The sequence below is a fragment of the Apodemus sylvaticus genome, chromosome 3, assembly GCF_947179515.1.
Source record: "Apodemus sylvaticus chromosome 3, mApoSyl1.1, whole genome shotgun sequence".
In the NCBI taxonomy this organism is placed as follows: Eukaryota; Metazoa; Chordata; class Mammalia; order Rodentia; family Muridae; genus Apodemus; species Apodemus sylvaticus.
The window spans coordinates 155,397,560-155,415,992 of NC_067474.1; the positions used below are offsets into that span (position 1 = coordinate 155,397,560).

At 50.3% G+C, this 18,433-nt stretch overlaps 1 protein-coding gene across 1 annotated transcript; it reads right to left on the bottom strand.

The window, feature by feature from the left end:
* Positions 1 to 8,937: 8,937 nt before the first annotated feature.
* Positions 8,938 to 18,433, bottom strand: Ctrc (chymotrypsin C). Its single transcript, XM_052177969.1, has 8 exons — positions 18,328 to 18,433; positions 17,143 to 17,234; positions 16,963 to 17,060; positions 15,079 to 15,204; positions 12,316 to 12,452; positions 10,996 to 11,141; positions 9,436 to 9,588; positions 8,938 to 9,013 (listed from the first exon to the last, which is right to left on the bottom strand). Exons 1-8 carry the CDS (start codon positions 18,365 to 18,367, stop codon positions 8,999 to 9,001), a joined length of 807 nt encoding a protein of 268 aa, XP_052033929.1. The 5' UTR covers positions 18,368 to 18,433; the 3' UTR covers positions 8,938 to 8,998.

Here is an 18,433-nt window from a genome sequence, read left to right on the forward strand (position 1 = left end):
CATTGTAGTTATCTTCAGACACACCAGAAGAGGGCATCAGATCTCATGACAGATGGTTGTGAGCCACCATGTGGTTGCTGGGATTTGAACTCAGGACCGTCGGAAGAGCAGCCAGTGCTCTTAACCGCTGAGCCACCTCTCCAGCCTAGAAATCATCCTTTCATGCTCGATGGGCAAGCGCTCTACTAACTGAGCTCCATGCCCTCCCCACCAGTTGTTTTACTCTGAGTGATGCTTGGTGTCTTAACATAGGGGCCTTCAAAGCATCCTTGGTTCCACCCCTTAGATTCCCATCCCAGTTTCAACAACCAAAGATGACTGTCCCCATTACTATATGTACCCTGGGGGAACAAGCCACCCCTCTGCGGTTTCCTTTCCATTTTGTGGTTGTAGCCTCAGATCATTTCAGAACTTAAGGCAATTCTTCCCAATAAGCTGATTTGGCTTGCCTCTTGTCATGTGACCTCACTAGACTCCCCCCCCTCCCCTCAGAGTCTGGTGGGGATGTAGTGCAGGGACTGGTGGAGACTGCGGCATGCATCTTGGCAGGGAGGCTTTGTCCACTCTGCATTCCCGGGTCTAAGGCTGGGCCGCATGTGAATCCAATCAAGGCTTCTGGGCTGAGAGGGAACAGCGGGGAGCCACTGCCATCCCAACAAACCCCACCACCCATCTCCGGCACTTTTGGATAGCGTGCCTATCTAGCGAGTTCTAAACTGGGCTTGTGTGACCTTGGGCTCCCGCAGGTGGAGCAGAGCTGCAGATGGAAGCTTCTCATGACTCGGGGCATTTCCTCTGAGAAGCCAGCCACCTGCTGTGGCGCCTGGGCTCAGCACTGCATGTGGCATGTCCGTCATGTCCGTGTGGGCTGGCTGGGGGAGGGGACTTCCGGCCTAGCCTTGTGGCTGGAACCAGCAGCTGGATCAGATTGGAAAGTTGGAAGTTAGAGCTCCCACAAGGACCTCTGGTCTCCAGGTTCAGCATCTGCAGTACATCATCTCAGGTGAAATATTGGCCTGGCACTAGGGTGTGTGCCATATTACCTGAATTACAGACAGTCTCAAAGCCAATGTTGTTGACCGTGACTCTGGCGGAGACTCTGGATTCTCAGAAGGGGAGCTGTGTTAACAGTGTGTGTGTGTGTGTGTGTGTGCACGCGTGTGTGTACATGTGTGTATGCATGTCTGTATATATATGTGTTTGTGTTTAGGTGTATGTATATGTGTATGGATGTATCTCTCTTTATATATGTTCCTGTCTATATGTGTTTAAATGTGTCTTTGTGTATGTACATGTGTATGTGTATCAGTACGTGTGCATGTATGAGTGTATATATGTATATGGATGTCTATCTCTGTATATGAGTGAGTATATATATATATATATATATATATATATACATTGACATATGTATGAGTTTAAGTGTGTGTTTGTTTTTCTGTGTGTATGCATGCATATGTATGCATATATGCATACAGGTATGTATGTGTATATGTGTGCATGGGCATATGAGGGTTCATGTGTGTTTGTGTTTATATATATGTCTGCCTATATACATGTATATGTTCATGCATGTCTGTCTGTATTTGTGTATCTGTACTTCTGTATATTTAAATGTGTTTGAGTATATATGCACATATATGTGCATAACATGTCCATGTGTGTGTCTATGTATGAATACATATTAGTGTGTATTAGAAAGTATGAGTGTACTTAATTATATATGTGTTTGAAAGTATATCTGTATACATTTGTGTATATCTGTGAGTGTGTGCATGCTTATGTGTCTGTATGATCTGTGTGCTAAGTGTATTTGTTACTGTGTGTATGCATGGTTGTACTTAGTTGGGTGTGTGGCTGTGTTTATGTGGTTATGTGTGCGTATATATACTCATATGTGTGTGTGTGTGTGTGTGCATTTGTGTGTGCATTTGTGTGAGGCAGGGTCTCATGTAGCTAAGGTTAGCCTCAAAAGTCTCAGTGTGTAAAGCACTTGCTGTAAAAAGTGTCCTCTGGCTTTTGCATGTGGCATGTATGCACTCCCTCATGCTGAACACACACAATAATTATTATTTTAAAGATTTGTTTATTTTATGTATATGAGTACACTGTCGCTGGCTTCAGACACACCAGAAAAGGGATCCCCTTACAGGTGGCTGTGAGCCCACCATGTGGTTGCTGGGAATTGAACTCAGGACCTCTGGAAGAACAGTCAGTGCTCTTAACCACTGAGCCATCTCTCTAGCCCCACAATAACTATTTTTAAAAATCATACTGTAACCGAGGATCCAGTGGTTACGTAGAGCACACACCTGTTGTCCTAGCTCTTGGGAGGTGTTCATTCTTTGTCTTCCTTTTTGACAAAAGTCTCGCTCTGTAGCCCAGAACTGCCTCAGCCTCCCAATGATTGCTATTTCTCTGTGGACTCTATGTCTGTTTGTCTGTCTCTCTGCCTGTGTCTGTCTATCTACCTATCCATCATCTGTCTGTCTGTCTGTCTGCCTGCCTGCCTGCCTACCTTATCTATCTATCTATCTATCTATCTATCTATCTATCTATCTATCTATCTATCTATCTATCTTTGGAGATGGCAGGTCTCAGGTAGGCCTCTAACTGTTATGTAGCTGAGGGTGGCCCCAAACTCTTCTCTTGCTCTACAGGGAGCAGCAATTCTTTTCCCAACATCTCTCTCTGGGTCTCCTGCTGTTTCCGGCCACCTACATCCCCCTAACTTCCCCCACCCCCGCCCCTGACTACTAGAACACTTCCGTAAGTGAAGGGGTCCGAGTGACTTTAGGATCCTATTGGAATAATGTGGTGATCTAGGGCACAGCTGTGGAGTGTGTATATATACACACACATAACCACATAAACACAGCCACACACCCATCTAAGTACAACCATGCATACACACAGAGACAAATATACTTAGCACACGGATCATACAGACACATAAGCATGCACACACTCACAGATATACAAAAATGTATACACATATACAACACTTTAAATTGAGGTGCCCTGCTCCTGTCTGTGTGGTCTCAGGGGGAGGGGGATGGGATTAAGTCTCTCAGAACCCAAGATTCTCTTCTAGCAGGGATAGCGGCCAGGGTTCTCAGTGGCCGAGAAAAGCTGGTATGGGGTGAGTCAGAGTAATTGCTACTGTTCAGCAGTGCAGCACCATGGGTGCTGGGCTCTCTGAAGTCACAGCCAGGAAGCCCTCAACCCAGTGCGAATTCCTAGAAAGAAGCTGTGTCTGGCTGACTGGTTGGGTCTGCAGTGATGTGGAGAATGACGTAGGCCCAGAGCCTAATTAAGTTTCTCTTGCGCAGTCTTCAGCCCACTAAATATCATTCCTAGCTCCAGCTCTGTCTAAACAAATACCCTGCTGCTACCCAGACCTGACATCCTGACAAATGAGTAAAACCAGTTTGAAATGCATTAACGTAACAAAACCCTGATTTTCCACCAAAACCAAAGGGTTGTCTGGGATAGCCCCAAGAGCCCTGTGGCGGAGTCCTCCTGTCTTATAACCTGCCTACCCGATGTCACCGCCAACGTATTTGAGTAGTATCTTCATTTGTGGCTTTCTTTGTTATGTTACTAAAAAAAGGATCATAAAATTGCTACCTCGTTGGAGCATGGTATTTGAGGAGACTGGACTCTGCATTCCTGGGTCACGGTCACACAAATTTGGTTCCAGAATAAACCGTGCATTCTATTCCTTGGAGGTGAGATCTATTTCTCTCATCAACACCACAAAGAAAACAGGGGACAAAGCCCGGCATGGTAGTGCACACCTTTAACCCCTGAGAAGCAAAGGCAGACAGAGGAAGGCAGATCTCTGTGAGTTCAAGGCCAGTTTGGTTATAGTGAGATCCAGGAAAGCCAGAGCTAGTCTCTCTCTCTCTCTCTCTCTCTCTCTCTCTCTCTCTCTCTCTCTCTCTCTCTCTCTCACACACACACACACACACACACACACAAGGGAGGAGGGATAGTTAAAGCCTGAGTTCCAGTTCCCCTCCCTTCCAACCCCCAGTTTGTGGTCTCTCAGACCAAGCCCTCTAATACTGCTCTCATCCCACTGGTCCCAGGGAATCCTTCACAACCCCCCTTTATCCCTGAGCCCCACAGGGTTCTTCTGACAGGAGTGATGGGTTGCTTTGGCTATGGTAACAGGCACGCCTTGTCAATTTCTCATCTCACAGTTCTGGAGACAAGGAGTTCAGTTTGTCCTACAGGGCAACGCCACAGTGTCAGCAGGGCTGGCTTCCTCTGTAAGCACCAGGAGAATCCTTTTCAGCCCCTGGTGACTGCCTCTCTTCTCATGGGCCCTCTTCCCTGTTCTGTCTCCCTGACCCTGACCCTGACCCTGACCCTGACCCTGACCCCTGGGAGAGTGTCCTCCTTCATCTTTGTATCTCTCATGTGACTTTCTTGTCTCCTCCTTCTGGGGACTCTGCTGATTACAATAGGCCCAGCCCAGTATCTCAGACTGCTACGGTCAGTTGTGACTATCAACTTGACTAGATTGAGAGTCACCTAAGAAATGATGAAAGCACATCTTCGGGTGTGTCTGTGACCTTTCTGGAAAGAGTTTGGCAGGAGGACTCTGGCCTTATCCACAGTTTCATTTATCTATGGATTCAAAATTTCAATGAGTAATTAGGAAGAGGTAGGAACTGGGGGGCGGAGCCTGGCTGGAGTAAGTAGGTCTTGGGGGATGTCCTTAGGTTGCATTTTTTTTTTTAAATTCCCTTCCTGGTTCTGTTCCCTCTGCTTCACATCCCCATGGTATCTGCTGCCCGGTTGATATTCAGGCTCCGCCTCCCTGCTCACAGTGGTCCTGATAGGCAAGGCAGAGCAGGACAGCCAGGGGCAGAAGAGATCACAGGGGCTGTGAGCACGGCAAGAGCAGACTTCAGTGAGACAGTTCATCTAATGGGGGAACAAAAGCTACTTAAACTGTTATAGGGTAGGTAGGGGCTTTCAAAGTGAGTGAACATCATTGGCCAGGACCAGGGTGCTGGGGATGCCTCATTTGCATAAGGAGGAATTCCAGATGCTACTGGACAGGACCTCATAAGGGGAGAGGAAATTTAACCTGGCTACTGGTCTTCTAGTGGGCAAAGGTGGGGCTGAAGGGTTACATCGATAGCCTTACACCCAACCGTGACCTTCTGCCACGAAGCTCTGAAACCAGAGAGTAGTAGCCCTTTTCCCAGTAAGCTGTTTCCACCAGGTCAAAGGATGCTAAAACTTAAACACATCTCAAGACTCAAATCTGAAAATCTCAAATCAAATCAAAACTTCGCTCAGGGAAGTTGCACACTCATAGGTTCTGGGGACCATGATGGGAACTTTTCAGGGTCCGTGGTTCGTTTAACCCAGACCTTGTAAGCAGCACCCTCCACGGCCTCTGCATCAGCTCCTGCATCCAGGTTCCTGCCCTGGCTTCCTTTGCTGATGAACTGTGAGGTGGAAATGTAAACCAAATGGACCCTTTTTCCCTCGCCATTTTGTATTCTGATCATGGTGTTTCCTCACAGCAACAGAAACGCTACCTAAGACAAGCTGGTAGCATCATCGTGGGGTATTGCTGGGACAGACCCGACCATGTTCTGAGGAGGATTGTGGAAGGACTTTGGAATGCCGGGCTGGAATAGCCATTGAGTGTTGAGATCTCAGTGGGAAGTTCTGTGAGAGCTTGGAAGATGAGAACGCAGAAGCAATCAATGGGTGCCGGGCTCGTGACGTTTCAGAAGGAAGATTAAAGGCTCTATGGAGGCCATTTGCTGTTTTGAATTAAGATTCTGTGGGTCTGGTTGGCTGGGGCTGAAGAATCAGCCGTGATTAACAAGATAGATGAATTACTCAATGGTAATTTTGCTTTGCTGGTTGGCTGAAGCTGAGAAATTAGTGGCGATTAAGAAAAGACCACCTGCTGGGCAGTGGTGGCTCATGCCTGTAATCCCAACACTCTGGGAGGCAGAGGCAGGCGGATCTCTGAGTTCAAGGCCAGCCTGGTCTACAGAGTGAGTTCCAGGACAGCCAGGGCTACACAGAGAAACCCTGTCTTGGAAAAACCAAATCCAAAAAAAGAGAAAAGACCAAGATTGTTGAGGTAAAAAAATCTCAGGAAAGTGTTTCTTGAGAGCCACCACACAGAAGATGTGTTCCAGACATGGCCAAGGTTGTACCCCACAATGGCAGTCCAACTTGGTAGCATAAGAGTCACCCAGCGATGCTGGTCTCGAAGGGGTCATGGAGAACAGCTGAGTGGCTGTGTTAGAGTCCCTTAAGAGAGTCTGGGAGAGACTATAGGAGAAAGGACAGCTTAGTTACAGCAGAAGACCCCAGCGTATCAGAGATGCCAGTACCATGGGACAGGGACAGCAGCAGCCGTGGAGTCGAGCCAGCCAGAGCCTGGAACACAAGCTGTGTGTGTGTCACAGAGGGCGGAGCTGGAGAAGTGACCCGAGCTCTTTGGAGGAGCCCAGAAGATGCTGAGTGGATCCCAGACACTGGATCCGAGTTATTTACAAGTGGACTTTGATTTTGCTTTGATCTTATTGTGACGATACCCTGGATCTTCCTTCTTCTTCTTCTTCTTTTTTTTCCCCAGATTTTTCATTTTCTTTTTCTTTTTTATTGGACATCTTATGTATTTACATTATAAATGTCATCTCCTTTCCAGTCCCTCCCCCCCAGAACCCACCTCTCCCATCCATTCTCCCCGGGTTCTTCCTTCTGAAGTTAAAAAAATATTTATTTATTTGTTTGTTTGTTTGTTTATTTATTTATTTTTGATGTTATGGGAGCCTGCAGTTGAAAGACTGAATTTTAAAAGAGATTCTAGGATTTAAAAGAGACTTTGGATTTTTAAAAATAGACCGAATTTTAAAGTGTTTGAATTTGTAAAGACGGTGGGACTTTTTAAAATTTAGAATATTTTATATTATGATGTTCATATTAATGTGTGCTTTTGGGGACGAACAAGAAAGAAATGCGGCTTAACAGTTATGTGTTTGACACACCAGGGTTCAGTCGTGTGGCTAGTTGATGCCAGCTCGACGCAGGCGTAGTCATCAGAGAGGAGGAAACCTCAATTAGAAAATCGAGAATTCAGAAAATTGCCTCTGTAAGACTGGGTTGTGGGTCTGCAGAGATGGCTCAGTGGTTAAGAGCACTGATTGCCCTTCCGAAAGTCCTGAGTTCAAATCCCAGCAACCACATGGTGGCTCACAACCATCCGTAATGAGATCTGACTCCCTCTTCTGGGGTGTCTGAAGACAGCTACAGCGTACTTACATATAATAATAAATAAATCTTAAAAAAAAAAAAGACTGGGTTGTAGGCAAGCCTGTAGGGTATTCTCTTCACTAGGGATTGTTGGGGAGGGCCCAGCCTATTGTAGGTGGTGCCATCCCTGGGCTGGTGGTCCTGTACTCTACAGGAAAACAGGCTGATCCAGCACTTGGAAGGCAGAGGCAGGCGGATTTCTGAGTTCAAGGCCAGCCTGGTCTACAGAGTAAGTTCCAGGACAGCCAGGGCTACATAGAGAAACCCTGTCTCAAAAAACCAAAATATAAAAAATTTAAAAAGAAAAGAAAATAAAGCAAACCGGCTGAGCAAGCCATGGGGAGCAAGCAGCACCCTCCACGAACGGCCTCTGCATCGGCTCCTGCCTCCCCGTTCCTGCCCCGCGTGAGCTCCTGCCCCGCGTGAGCTCCTGCCTCCCGGTTCCTGCCCCGCGTGAGCTCCTGCCCCGCGTGAGCTCCTGCCCCGCGTGAGCTCCTGCCCTGCGTGAGCTCCTGCCCCGCGTGAGCTCCTGCCCTGCGTGAGCTCCTGCCTTTCCTACCTTTGACAAGCATAAGCCGAGCACACCTTTCCCGGAAAACTTGTTTGGGTTGTGTGTCTTTAGGAACCTAAGACAAATGGCCACACTTTCAGGAGTGTTCCGGGCTAGTGGCCCCTCTGGTTAGGGGATGCACACCCCCTGGGGGGCATCTGTCCCCAAACCCCGGACATTTAGATCTTGAACCTCACCTGCCTCCTTGTTGGCCTTAGGAGACCACGCCTGTTCCTAGTCCACTGTGGCCCTTGCCTGTTGGCTGTCCCTGAGGCTTAGCTCAGTCCTTCCTCTCTCTGAGCCTCAGTTTCCCTACCCATCTCTCACAACGAAGGCCTTTCCTGTGACTGTGGAAACCATGGCTTTCCTCAAGCCTCTGAGTGGGACTGGGTCTCCTCTTCTGGGCCACCCTGGGTCAGGATCCATTAAATTCTTCAACCGGACACCTCTGGCCAACAGCTGCTGTGGAGGCTGTAGTGTGTGGGGTGACAACTGAGGAACGGGGATGAGTGGCAGGGGGCGGGGACAGGGTGGGGAAGGACACCTGCTGGGTCCTCATCCTTAATAATTATTGGCTGTCTCTGAGATGTGGGTGTCTTCCTGCAGTGTGGTCTCTGAGCTGAGCTGAACGAATCTGGCCTTGAGGGTTCCCTGGCCTCTGTCTGCAGCTGGAGGTCCTAGACCTTAATTCTGCCCCCTTATGCTACCTGCTTGCCTCTTCATTATTAATATTATTATTAATTGTATTACTTAATAAAATTATTATTTATTTTGTTATAAATTTTTAATTTTAAATTCTTGTATTAATTATTGTCATATTAATTATAAATAAATTACATTTTATTGTTTTAATTAATTATCATATTAACTAGTTATTAATTATTTTAATAACACTGTTAATATAATTATATAAATATGCTATTCTTATATTTAATAATTGATATTAATAATAATAATAATAATGATGATGATGATGATGATGATGGCACCTTCCTTAAAAGTCTCCACAGCCTGGCCTAGAGGTTCTGTCTCTAGTGTTTGGAGACCAGGGACCCCCAGAAGACATAAATGAATATACTCAGGCATTCATGGAAGGAGCTTTATTTCTGTTGGGTTCTGCGGAGACTTCTGGAGCCGTCAGTCTCTTCACAGTTGTATTTTCTGGAGAAGGAGAAGCCAGCGTGAGTGACCCTGGGACACGCTCCCTCTGGGGCGGCACCAGGTTCTCTGCAGGGTGATGGGTTCCCAGGAGGCTTATGGCCGGGCCTGGTGTCTGCCCACAGGCTCTGGGGTGTCCCAGCTCTGAAGTGGGCGGTGCCTGTGGACTCAGAATACATCCTATACCTCCTGCCTCTGTCCCCCAGGCCCTTAAGCCTTGATGTGGCCACCCATGTGCCCCCTCTGTGAGCTGGGCCCCCACCCCCTCCCCCGGTCCCCACTCAAGGCCTGCTCCAAGAACGACTCAGCCAGTGACTGCAAGAGTGAACTTGAATGTGGGCCTAAGTGACCAGTGAACACATTGGAGAGGTGCCAGTGAAGGAGGTGGGGACAGGGACCCCGGGACGGCCGCAGGGGACACCCACCTCATCGATCCAGTCATTATAGGCAGACACACGGGTGAAGACCACCGGCTTCTTGAGCACGTTGCAGCCTTTACTGGACCCGAAGCTCACGATGCCGTGTACCTGCCACGAGCCGTCTTCTGCTTGGCAGTTCAGCGGGCCGCCAGAGTCTCCCTGCAGTGGGACAGTAGTCCTCAGCTCCCATCCACCCCCAGAGGCTGGCTCCGGCTGCTGTGCTGGGGGGGGGGGGCGGGAGACAGGGGGCACGGGGGGGGGGTGACGGGGGGGGGATGCGAGCTGGGTCCTCCGACTCCATACTTCCTGTGCAGGCCTCGGGCTAGCTGTGAGGATTCTGACAGGGAAACTGCAGGGGCTGCCCGGGGCCTCATCCGGTGAGGTCCTGAGGTGTCTGTCAGCTAGCTCTTGGTTTGCTGTGATCTGGGATGATGCCAGCCTACTCAGCCTCAGGTTCCCTGACTGTTCGGGGACTGTGTACAGTGCCGTGTGCTGCTAAGGAGTCAAGGAGGCTGGGAACCCTAAAGAGGCCTGGGAAAGAAGCGATGCTGGTGTGCTTCAGAATGGACGTCGTTCCGGATGTTTTGTGTGGTTCTAAGTCCCTGTCTCCTCCGACAGCATGTATGGAACACAAAGAAAGCCACTTTGTGATGCTAGACATGTTCACGGTGGTTCTGTAAAGCGGTTCCTATGGCTTCATTTTTGATGTGTGGATCTGTACATACATGTGTGCATGAATGTGTGTGTGTTTGTGAGAGCGAAGATATGTGTGCATGTGTTCGTGTGGATGAAGATATGTGTGTATGTGCGTAAGGATGAAGGCATGTGTGTGTGTGTGTGTGTGTGTGTGTGTGTGTATGTATGTGTGTATATGTTCAGGTATTTGTGCCAGTGTGCATGCAGTTGTATTTGCATGTATGTGGAGGCAGAAGGCACACTCTCTGGCCTCGAGCTGGCCAACTGGGCTAGATGCACTGGCCAGGGAGTCCCAGGAATTCTCTGGTCTCTGCCTCCCTAGCATTGGGGTTCAGAAGCACCACTGTGCTAGGCATTTTCGCAATGTGGGTTCTGGGGATTGAATTCAGCTCCTCATGCTTGCAAGGCAAACTCTACCAACTGAATTATCTCTCCAGCCCTAGTCCCAGGATTTTTTTTTTTCATTTTTCATCCTGTGTATGTGTGTGCACACACAGGCACCCACGTGTGCGTGCATACGTGCGACAGTGCATGTGTGGAGATCACAGGATGACTGTGGGAGCTGATCCTCTTCTTTCCACCAGGAGGGGGTTCTGGAGACCAAACTCAGGTCGCCAGGCTTGGGAGAAAGGGCCTTTACCCTTTAAGCTGGCACTTTATAGAGAATTTCAGCAGTCTGCCCAATTGCTGGCATTGGGATTTGTACCTGAGACACTCTTGTCCACCCTCCTGCCTCTCCCCTGGAGAGTGATCACAGAGGGGTGGGCTGGAGGGCCTGGCTTCTTGGAGGGAGGGATGTGGTTTGTGCCACCCTAACCCTGCTCTGCCCCCCTCCCTGCTGCCCCTGTGGTATGGGGTCAGGACACTCACGTTACAGGCAGAGGTGACACCATCACCCCCAGCGCACACCATTGTCTTCCGGACCTTGATGAACCACCAGTCCAACCTGGAGCACGTGGCGTGGCTCACGATGGGCTGCAGGCCCTGCTGGAGCACGTCAGCAATAGGACCATCGGCTGGTGGGGGTGCAGGAGGGGAGAGAGAGCAGCCATGCGGGGAGTTAGCCTGGGCCCTCCGCTCAGCCCTAACTCTGGCCTTCAGCCAGCGGGAGACCGGGAGTGGGAACCATGGGTGCGCCCTACACCGGGATGGCTCAAGTCTTTGGGTCACAGTCCCTTGGGGACTATGTGCCTTTAGTTTGGAGTCTTAATTTTTCTTCCCCTTTCTGTTTTGCTGTGCTAAGGATCAAACCCAGGCCTCGGAGAGTGCTAGGCAAGCACCTGCCACCAAACGCTGTCCCTAGCCTCTTTTTTAACTTTTTATTTTGTGATAGGGCCTCTCTGTGTTGCCCAGCCTGGTCTCTGATACACTCTCTACTGAGGCAGGCTGACCTGTGACCCTTCTGTTTTGGCTGGGATCTTGGGGCTTTCCCTCACTCCATCTTCAGGGACCATTTCTTTCTTTCTTTCTTTCCTTTTTTTTTCTTTCTTTCTTTTTTTTTTTTTGGTTTTTTGAGACAGGGTTTCTCTGTGTAGCCCTGGCTGTCCTGGAACTCACTCTGTAGACCAGACTGGCCTTGAACTCAGAAATCCACCTGCTTCTGCCTCCCAAGTGCTGGGGTTACAGGTATGTGCCACCACCGCCTGGCTTCAGGGGCCATTTCTGAAGGCTTTCCTCCCTGAGGAGGTCCTAAGAGCTAACCTTTGCTATCTCCAAGTCTCAATAGTTCTAATTCCCATTCAACCATCTGGTTCAGCTGGCACCTTCTTGGGCATCTGTCTGCCATGAGATCTAGCCTCCTACCCTTAAGGGGACAGTGTTAGTTTATTATTTTGATACAGGTTCTCATGTAGCCCAGGTTGGCCTCAAACTCCCCTGTTTAATAACCTTGAACTCCCGATTCTCCAGCTTCTGCCTTCCAAGTTCTGGATCCCAGGCCTGCCTTTTGTTTTCTAGCTTATTTATATGGCTTTGGCAATTCCTGTTCTAACCCCCGATAATGAGTTCTAGCCTATTTAATCCGTGAGTCAGCTGTCACATGGTCTGGGCCAAATAATAAATACTAGTTGTTACCATCACAACAGTTTAGGAAAACATCAGGCCAGAGGGGGAACGTGGGAGACATGTTCAGCGACAGGGGCACCTCCTCCAGGAAGCCCCGTGGATTTCCCAGGGCAGGCTGTTACTCACTCCAGAGGCGACCCCAGCCAGTGACATAGCAGGGATAGTCCTGAGGCAGCAAGGATCCTGGCTCTGGGATGCAGGCCACCTGGATGGTGTCGCTCAGCTCCACGGGCTCGGCCAGCTTGATGAGGGCAATGTCGTTCCTGGAATGCGAAGTGGGCAGAAGGCAGAGCTGGGTGTGCAGCTGCGGTGCCGGGGATCTGCTGGCAGCTGGGTGACAAAGCTGGGGGGACTCTGGAGGACAAATGCTCATGTGTATGTGTGTGTGTGCACACGTGTGTATGTGTACATGTGTGTGTATGTGTGTATATGTGTGTGCGTGTGTGTATGTGTGAGCATGTGAGTGTATATTTATGTGTATGTGTATATGTATATATATTTGTGTGTATGTGTGTTCATGTGTATATGTTTGTATATGTATGAGTGTGTATATGTGTGTATGTGTATATGTATATTTGTGTGTATGTGTGTGTATATGTGTGTGCATGTGTGTATGTGTGAGTATGTGTGTATATGTGTGTGTATATTTGTGTGTATGTGTGTATATATGTGTGTATGTGTGTGTATTTGTGTATGTATGTGTACATATGTGTGTATGTGTATGTATATTTGTGTGTATGTGTGTATATATGTGTGTATGTGCGTATATGTGTGTGTATACGTGTATATTTGTGTGTATGTATGTGTATTTGTGTATATGTGTGTGTATATATGTGTGTATGTGTGTGTATGTATGTATATGTGAGTGTATGTGTGTATATTTGTGTGTATGTGCATATATTTGTGTGTGTATATGTGTGTGTGTGTGTGTGTGTGTGTGTGTATACACGTACCCGTGCATATGTGCAAAGGCCAGAAGACATCGGGTCACCTGGTCTATCCCTCACCAGCTTATTCCCTGGACAGCTTCTTTCTCCAGAGTGAGGCTGGCAGCCAGCAGTCCCTAGAGATTCTTCAGTCTCCACCTCCCACAACACTGGGGTCACCACACAGCTTCTCATGTGAGTGCTGGGGATTTGAACTCAGGACCTCAGGCTTGCAGTGTGCTGTTTAATTTTATGTCCTTTTGACACAAGTTAGGGTCATCTGGGAAGAAGGCATCATAACTGAGAACACACTTTCTCAGGACTGGCCTGCAGGCCAGGCTGTGGGCCGTTTCCTTGAGTGATGATGGATGCTGGAGGGCCCAGCCCATCGTGGGTGGAGCCATCCCTGGCCTGGTGGTCCTGGGTTCTATAAGAAAGCAGGCTGAGCAAGCCATGGGAAGCACCCCAGTGAGCCACATTGCTCCTGCCTCCAGGTTCCTGCCCTGCGTGAACTCTGACTCCAGTTCCCTCAGTGATGGGTTGGAAGTCTAAGATAAATCAAACCTAGCCAGGTAGTGGCGGCATACACCTTTAATGCCAGCACTCTGGAAGCAGAGGCAGATTTTGAAAAATAAAAACAAAAGATAAATCCTTGTCTTGCCAAGTTGCTTTTGGCATGGCGTTTCCCACGGCTGCAGAAACCCTCAGGCACCCAACAAGTGCTCTCAGGCATGCGGCCACCTTTCCAGTCCTAAGTGACCTTCAGTCGGTGCACCTGGCCCCTAAGATGTGGCTTCTTCCTCATGACAGCTCAACAGAGTGAAATCTGCAGGTTCTAACCCCCTGGAAAGGGGCTACAGCCGGTCTGATGTGACGACAAAGGCATGGACAGGATCAGTTAACTACTCGCTGTTGCCAGAGAGAAAATTAGTGACCCTGGCAGGCATGCACAACAAGGGCTGTATGACTTGGATCACATTTCTGTCTCTGTCTTTCTGCCTCTGTCTCTCTGTCTCTGTTTCTGTGTTTCTGTCTCTGTCTCTCAGTCTCTCAGTCTCTGCCTCTCTGCCTCTTCTTTAGCTTTGTTTTTCTTTTAAAAGATTTATTGATTTATTATATGTAAGTACACTGTAGCTGTCTTCAGACACACCAGAAGAAGGCATCAGATCTCATTACAGATGGTTGTGAGCCACCGTGTGGTTGCTGGGATTTGAACTCAGGACCTTTGGAAGAGCAGTCAGTGCTCTTAACCACTGAGCCATCTCTCCAGCCCAGCTTTGGTTTTTCGAGACAGGGTTTTTTTCTGTGTAGTCTTGGCCGTGTCCTGGGGCTCATTCTATAGACCAGGCTGGCCTTGAACTCAGATTCACTTGCCTCTGCCTCCCAAGTGCTGGGCTTGAAGGTGTGCACCACCACTACCATTTGGCTGTTGTATTGTATTACGTTGTATTATGTTGTGTTGTGTTGTGTTGTATTGTTTGTTTTGAGACAGTCTCTTTACACAGCTCTGACTGTCCTGGAACTCGTGCAGACCAAACTGCTGGCTTTGAGCTTACCGAGATCCTCCGGCCTCTGCAGGGATTAAAGTCGTGTGCCACCAAGCTCCACATGGACTCGATCTCTTAACTTCTCTCAGCCTTAGCTCCCTGGCTGGGCCTGTCGTGTGACTTAGAGGAAGGATGGCATCTCACGTGCCTGTTGCAATCTGGGCGTGCGCTCAGCACTCTGTAGAGGTGACTCCTGGCTCAACCTCTGGCTGGGTGAATTCTGGAAGGTGTGGTGGTGGGGGTGGGGTGGGGATAGAGATACCTGTGTACTTAACCCATATCCTTAGTCAGTGTGAAGGACTGAGTGGGTGCCATCCTGTATTCCTGTGAGCTGAGCATGCCAAGTGCTAGGGGCCAGACTCTGTGGCTCCGTCTTGGGGACCCTCTTCCCATGCTGCCCCGGGGCTGGCACTCACCACAGAAAGAGAGGGTTCCACTTCTCATGGACATAGATGGTGTCCACCTCAGCGTACACGGAGCCTTCCTCATCCTCCACCGTCAGATTATACTTCCCCAGGGCCACACGGTAGGTGAAGCTTTTGCTAGAAGTGGGAAGGAAAGACGGCCTCAGGCAGGGCCAACAGGGAACCGACAACTTTAGAGACCTGGTCCTCTTGTGACAGCTGGGCTTTGTGGGAAAGAGGAAGTCTGTTCCTATCGCCCCTGTACAGCTTGGAGCCAGTGATTAGAGTCAGGGCGTGGCCTTGCTGCTCTAGACTGGCAGACTAGGGGAAGCCAAGCTGCCCGTGGTTGATTCTGGCTTCCACATGGCCATAGGCACCAGACGGACACCTGCTTGGCTCTGTTCTCCCTAGTACAAGCGCCTCCGGCCCTGAGATGGTGGGCAGGCTGGTGGGCGGGCGCCATCATACCTTGTCTTCCCTACTGTTGAAGTGCTAACCCGCACCCTGAAGTCCTTCCCACAGCTCTGTCTCTTTGCGGTCAAACTGTGGTCCTTGCATATATGCCCCGACTTCCCCATCCCCACCCATTGCCCCCACTGGTCCTTGTGCTCTGCTCCCAGTAGGAGGCCGCCTCAGTTCTCAGAGGCTCCCCCTTCAGGCTGATCCTGGATTCCCACAGATCAGTGAGCGACCTTCCTTTTGCGTCTTTGCTCAGATCCATTTGTTTTTCTTCCTGTCTCTCTCTCTCTTTCTTTTTTTCTCCCTCCCTTCCTCCTTCCCTCCTTCCCTCTTTACCCTGCCTCTTTCCTTCTTTCTTCTTTTTAGCCCAGGCTAGCCTCAAATGCATAGCCAAGGATAGCCTTCAACCTCTGACCTCCCTCCCTAGACTTCTCAAGGGATGGGGTTACAGGTGCGTATTAGCACACCCGTTTTTATGTGGCACCAGGGTGTGTGTGTGTGTGTGTGTGTGTGTGTACACATACCCAGGGCTCTGTGCATGCTAAGAAGGACCTCCATCAACTAAGCTATACCCCCAGCTCCCTTATTTTACTATTTTAATTCCTCTCTCCCCCTTCTCTTCCTCCTTCTCACACCCCTCCTTTTCTCTCCCTCCCTCCTCCCTCCCCTCCTGTCCCCCTCCCCTCCTCCTCCCCTTCTTCCCCTTACCCTTTCCTCCCTTCCCCCCCTCCCTTCCTCCCTCCTCCCCCTCCCTCCCCCTCCTGTCCCCTCACCCTCACCCCTCCCTCATTTTCTCCCCCTCCCTTCCTCTCTCCCCCTCCCCCTCTCCCCCCTCCTGTCCCCTCCCTTACCTCCCACTCTCTCCTTCCACCTCCCTCCCTCACCACACCCCTCCCTTTCTTCCCCTCCCTTCCTCCTTCCCCCTCTTGTCCCCTCCCCTCCTTCCCCCTCTCCCTCCCCCTCTCTCCTCCCTCCCTCCCAGTTCTGGGCTGTCTTCTTTTAACTTGAACCAGAGCCACTTTGTGCCCTCCCCCTTCTCCCAGCCACATTTTTGTTTGACAAGTTACACATCCAACTCGTTCACACGCTGCCTCGCTTTGACAAGTTACATATCCAACTCTCGTTCACACACTGCCCCGCCTTCCACCAGAATAGCCCCCAGCGGCTAGCTTTCATCTTCTTTGCCATTTCTCAACACACAGTAGGTGCACGAGAAAGATTTCCAACTGAATAAACGAACAAACCAGTTAGCTGAGGAGAACAGCTAACAGAGCCCAGGGCCTGGACTGCTGGCTCTCAGGGCGTCTCTCTCTCTCTCTCTCTCACACACACACACACACACACACACACACACACACACACTCAAGCTAACAGAGGCCAGGGCCTGGACTGCTGGCTCTCAGGGCGTCACCCCCCCCCCCACACACACACACTCACTTGATGCAGTGAGCGGCAGTGAGGACGTGGCTGGTGGTGATGAGACTGCCCCCGCAGGTGTGCCTCCATGTGTCATCCCTGAGGTACTGAAGAGAGACCTGCAGAAGGACCACACGTCAGCCCTCCAGGAGGCCCAGCTCTGCCCCTCCGACCCCTGCACCTGCCTCCTGGAAGGCTTACCTGCCAAGGCCAGCTGTTGGGGTCGGCATCCTCTCCTCCCACCACCCTGGCTGACAGGTTAGGTGGGAAGGTGGAGGTCCCACAGCTGGAAGCTAGAGAGAAGAGAGTACAGGTGAGCAGGCTAGCCCTCTGGGTGAGCAGGCTAGCCCTCCAGGTAGGGGGAGATGGGAAAACTCCAGTTTGGTGGTTCATATTTTACTTGGTGACTCAGGAGAATCCACTTGGCTCTGTGGGCCTCAGTTTCCCTTTGTGTGTGTGTGTGTGATGTGGGAAGAATGACCTGAGTCTGGGAGTCTCCTGAGAACTAAGCCATATGACACACTCAGAGAGCCACACGGAAGGAAAAGTGAGAGGTACAGGCAGCAACTGGTGCCCACGAAGGACTAAGGCCGTCATAGAGTGTGTGACAGCAGGGTGCTCAGTGGGGACCATACACGGCCCCACACTGTCATGTCTCAGATGTCGTGGGGAGGGGTTAAGAGCGTGTGCTCCGAGGTGAGGCTGGTGGAGCTGGCGTTCTGGCTGTTGGGCAGCATGTGGTCCTCTGGCAGAGTGCTGAGTGTCACTGGACCTCCGAGCCCCACCTTTGAATGGGGAGGTAGGATCCCCCCCCCCAAAGGGTTTCTCTGTATAGCCCTGACTGTCCTGGAACTCACTCTGTAGACCAGGCTGGCCTCGAACTCAGAAATCCACCTGTCTCTGCCTCCCAAGTGCTAGGATTAAAGGCATGCGCCACCACTGCCCACCCAGCTAAGTCCTTAGGATTCTTAATCAAGAGCTTTCACTTGTCAAATCCAAACCAAACCCAGTCACACATACCCTCAGTTTGTGATCTGGGAGAATGTCACCAAAATGGGAGAGCAAAGAGTCCTCTGGGGTGGGGGTGGGGGACACGGATGGGAAACACAGGCCCCGTGGCTCCCTGGGGTGAACCCAGAGTAAAGCACCTACTGTGGGCCTTGCTCAAGGTCTCCTGTCTAAGCCTCACAGCCTGGAGGAAGCTCTCCATCCCTCCTTCTCCAGGACTTGCCAATCTGGAAGAGGCTTAACCGACACACAGATACTCAGTGGGCCAATCCACACAGGACCCCAGAAGTGCCTTTTTTGGGGGAGCAGAGGACACCCCCAAGGCCAGCTTGATCGTACAGCCAGCCGGAGGCAGCCGGTCCCCACTCCCGAGCTTACCGCAGGCCAGGACGGCAGCGAGGACTGTAATTCCCAACATGGTTCAGGTGTTGAGGACTGGCTGGCGTGGACAGGCTGGGCATTTATAGACATCTGAGGCAGGAGG

Excerpts from the sequence above, each read along its gene's own strand:
- Ctrc (XM_052177969.1), bottom strand. The coding sequence starts at position 18,367 with ATGTTGGGAATTACAGTCCTCGCTGCCGTCCTGGCCTGCG. Across the intron at positions 17,061-17,142 it reads CCAACAGCTGGCCTTGGCAG|GTCTCTCTTCAGTACCTCAG; the intron begins GTAAGCCTTCCA and ends GTCCTTCTGCAG. Across the intron at positions 15,205-16,962 it reads ACTGCCGCTCACTGCATCAA|CAAAAGCTTCACCTACCGTG; the intron begins GTGAGTGTGTGT and ends TCCCACTTCTAG.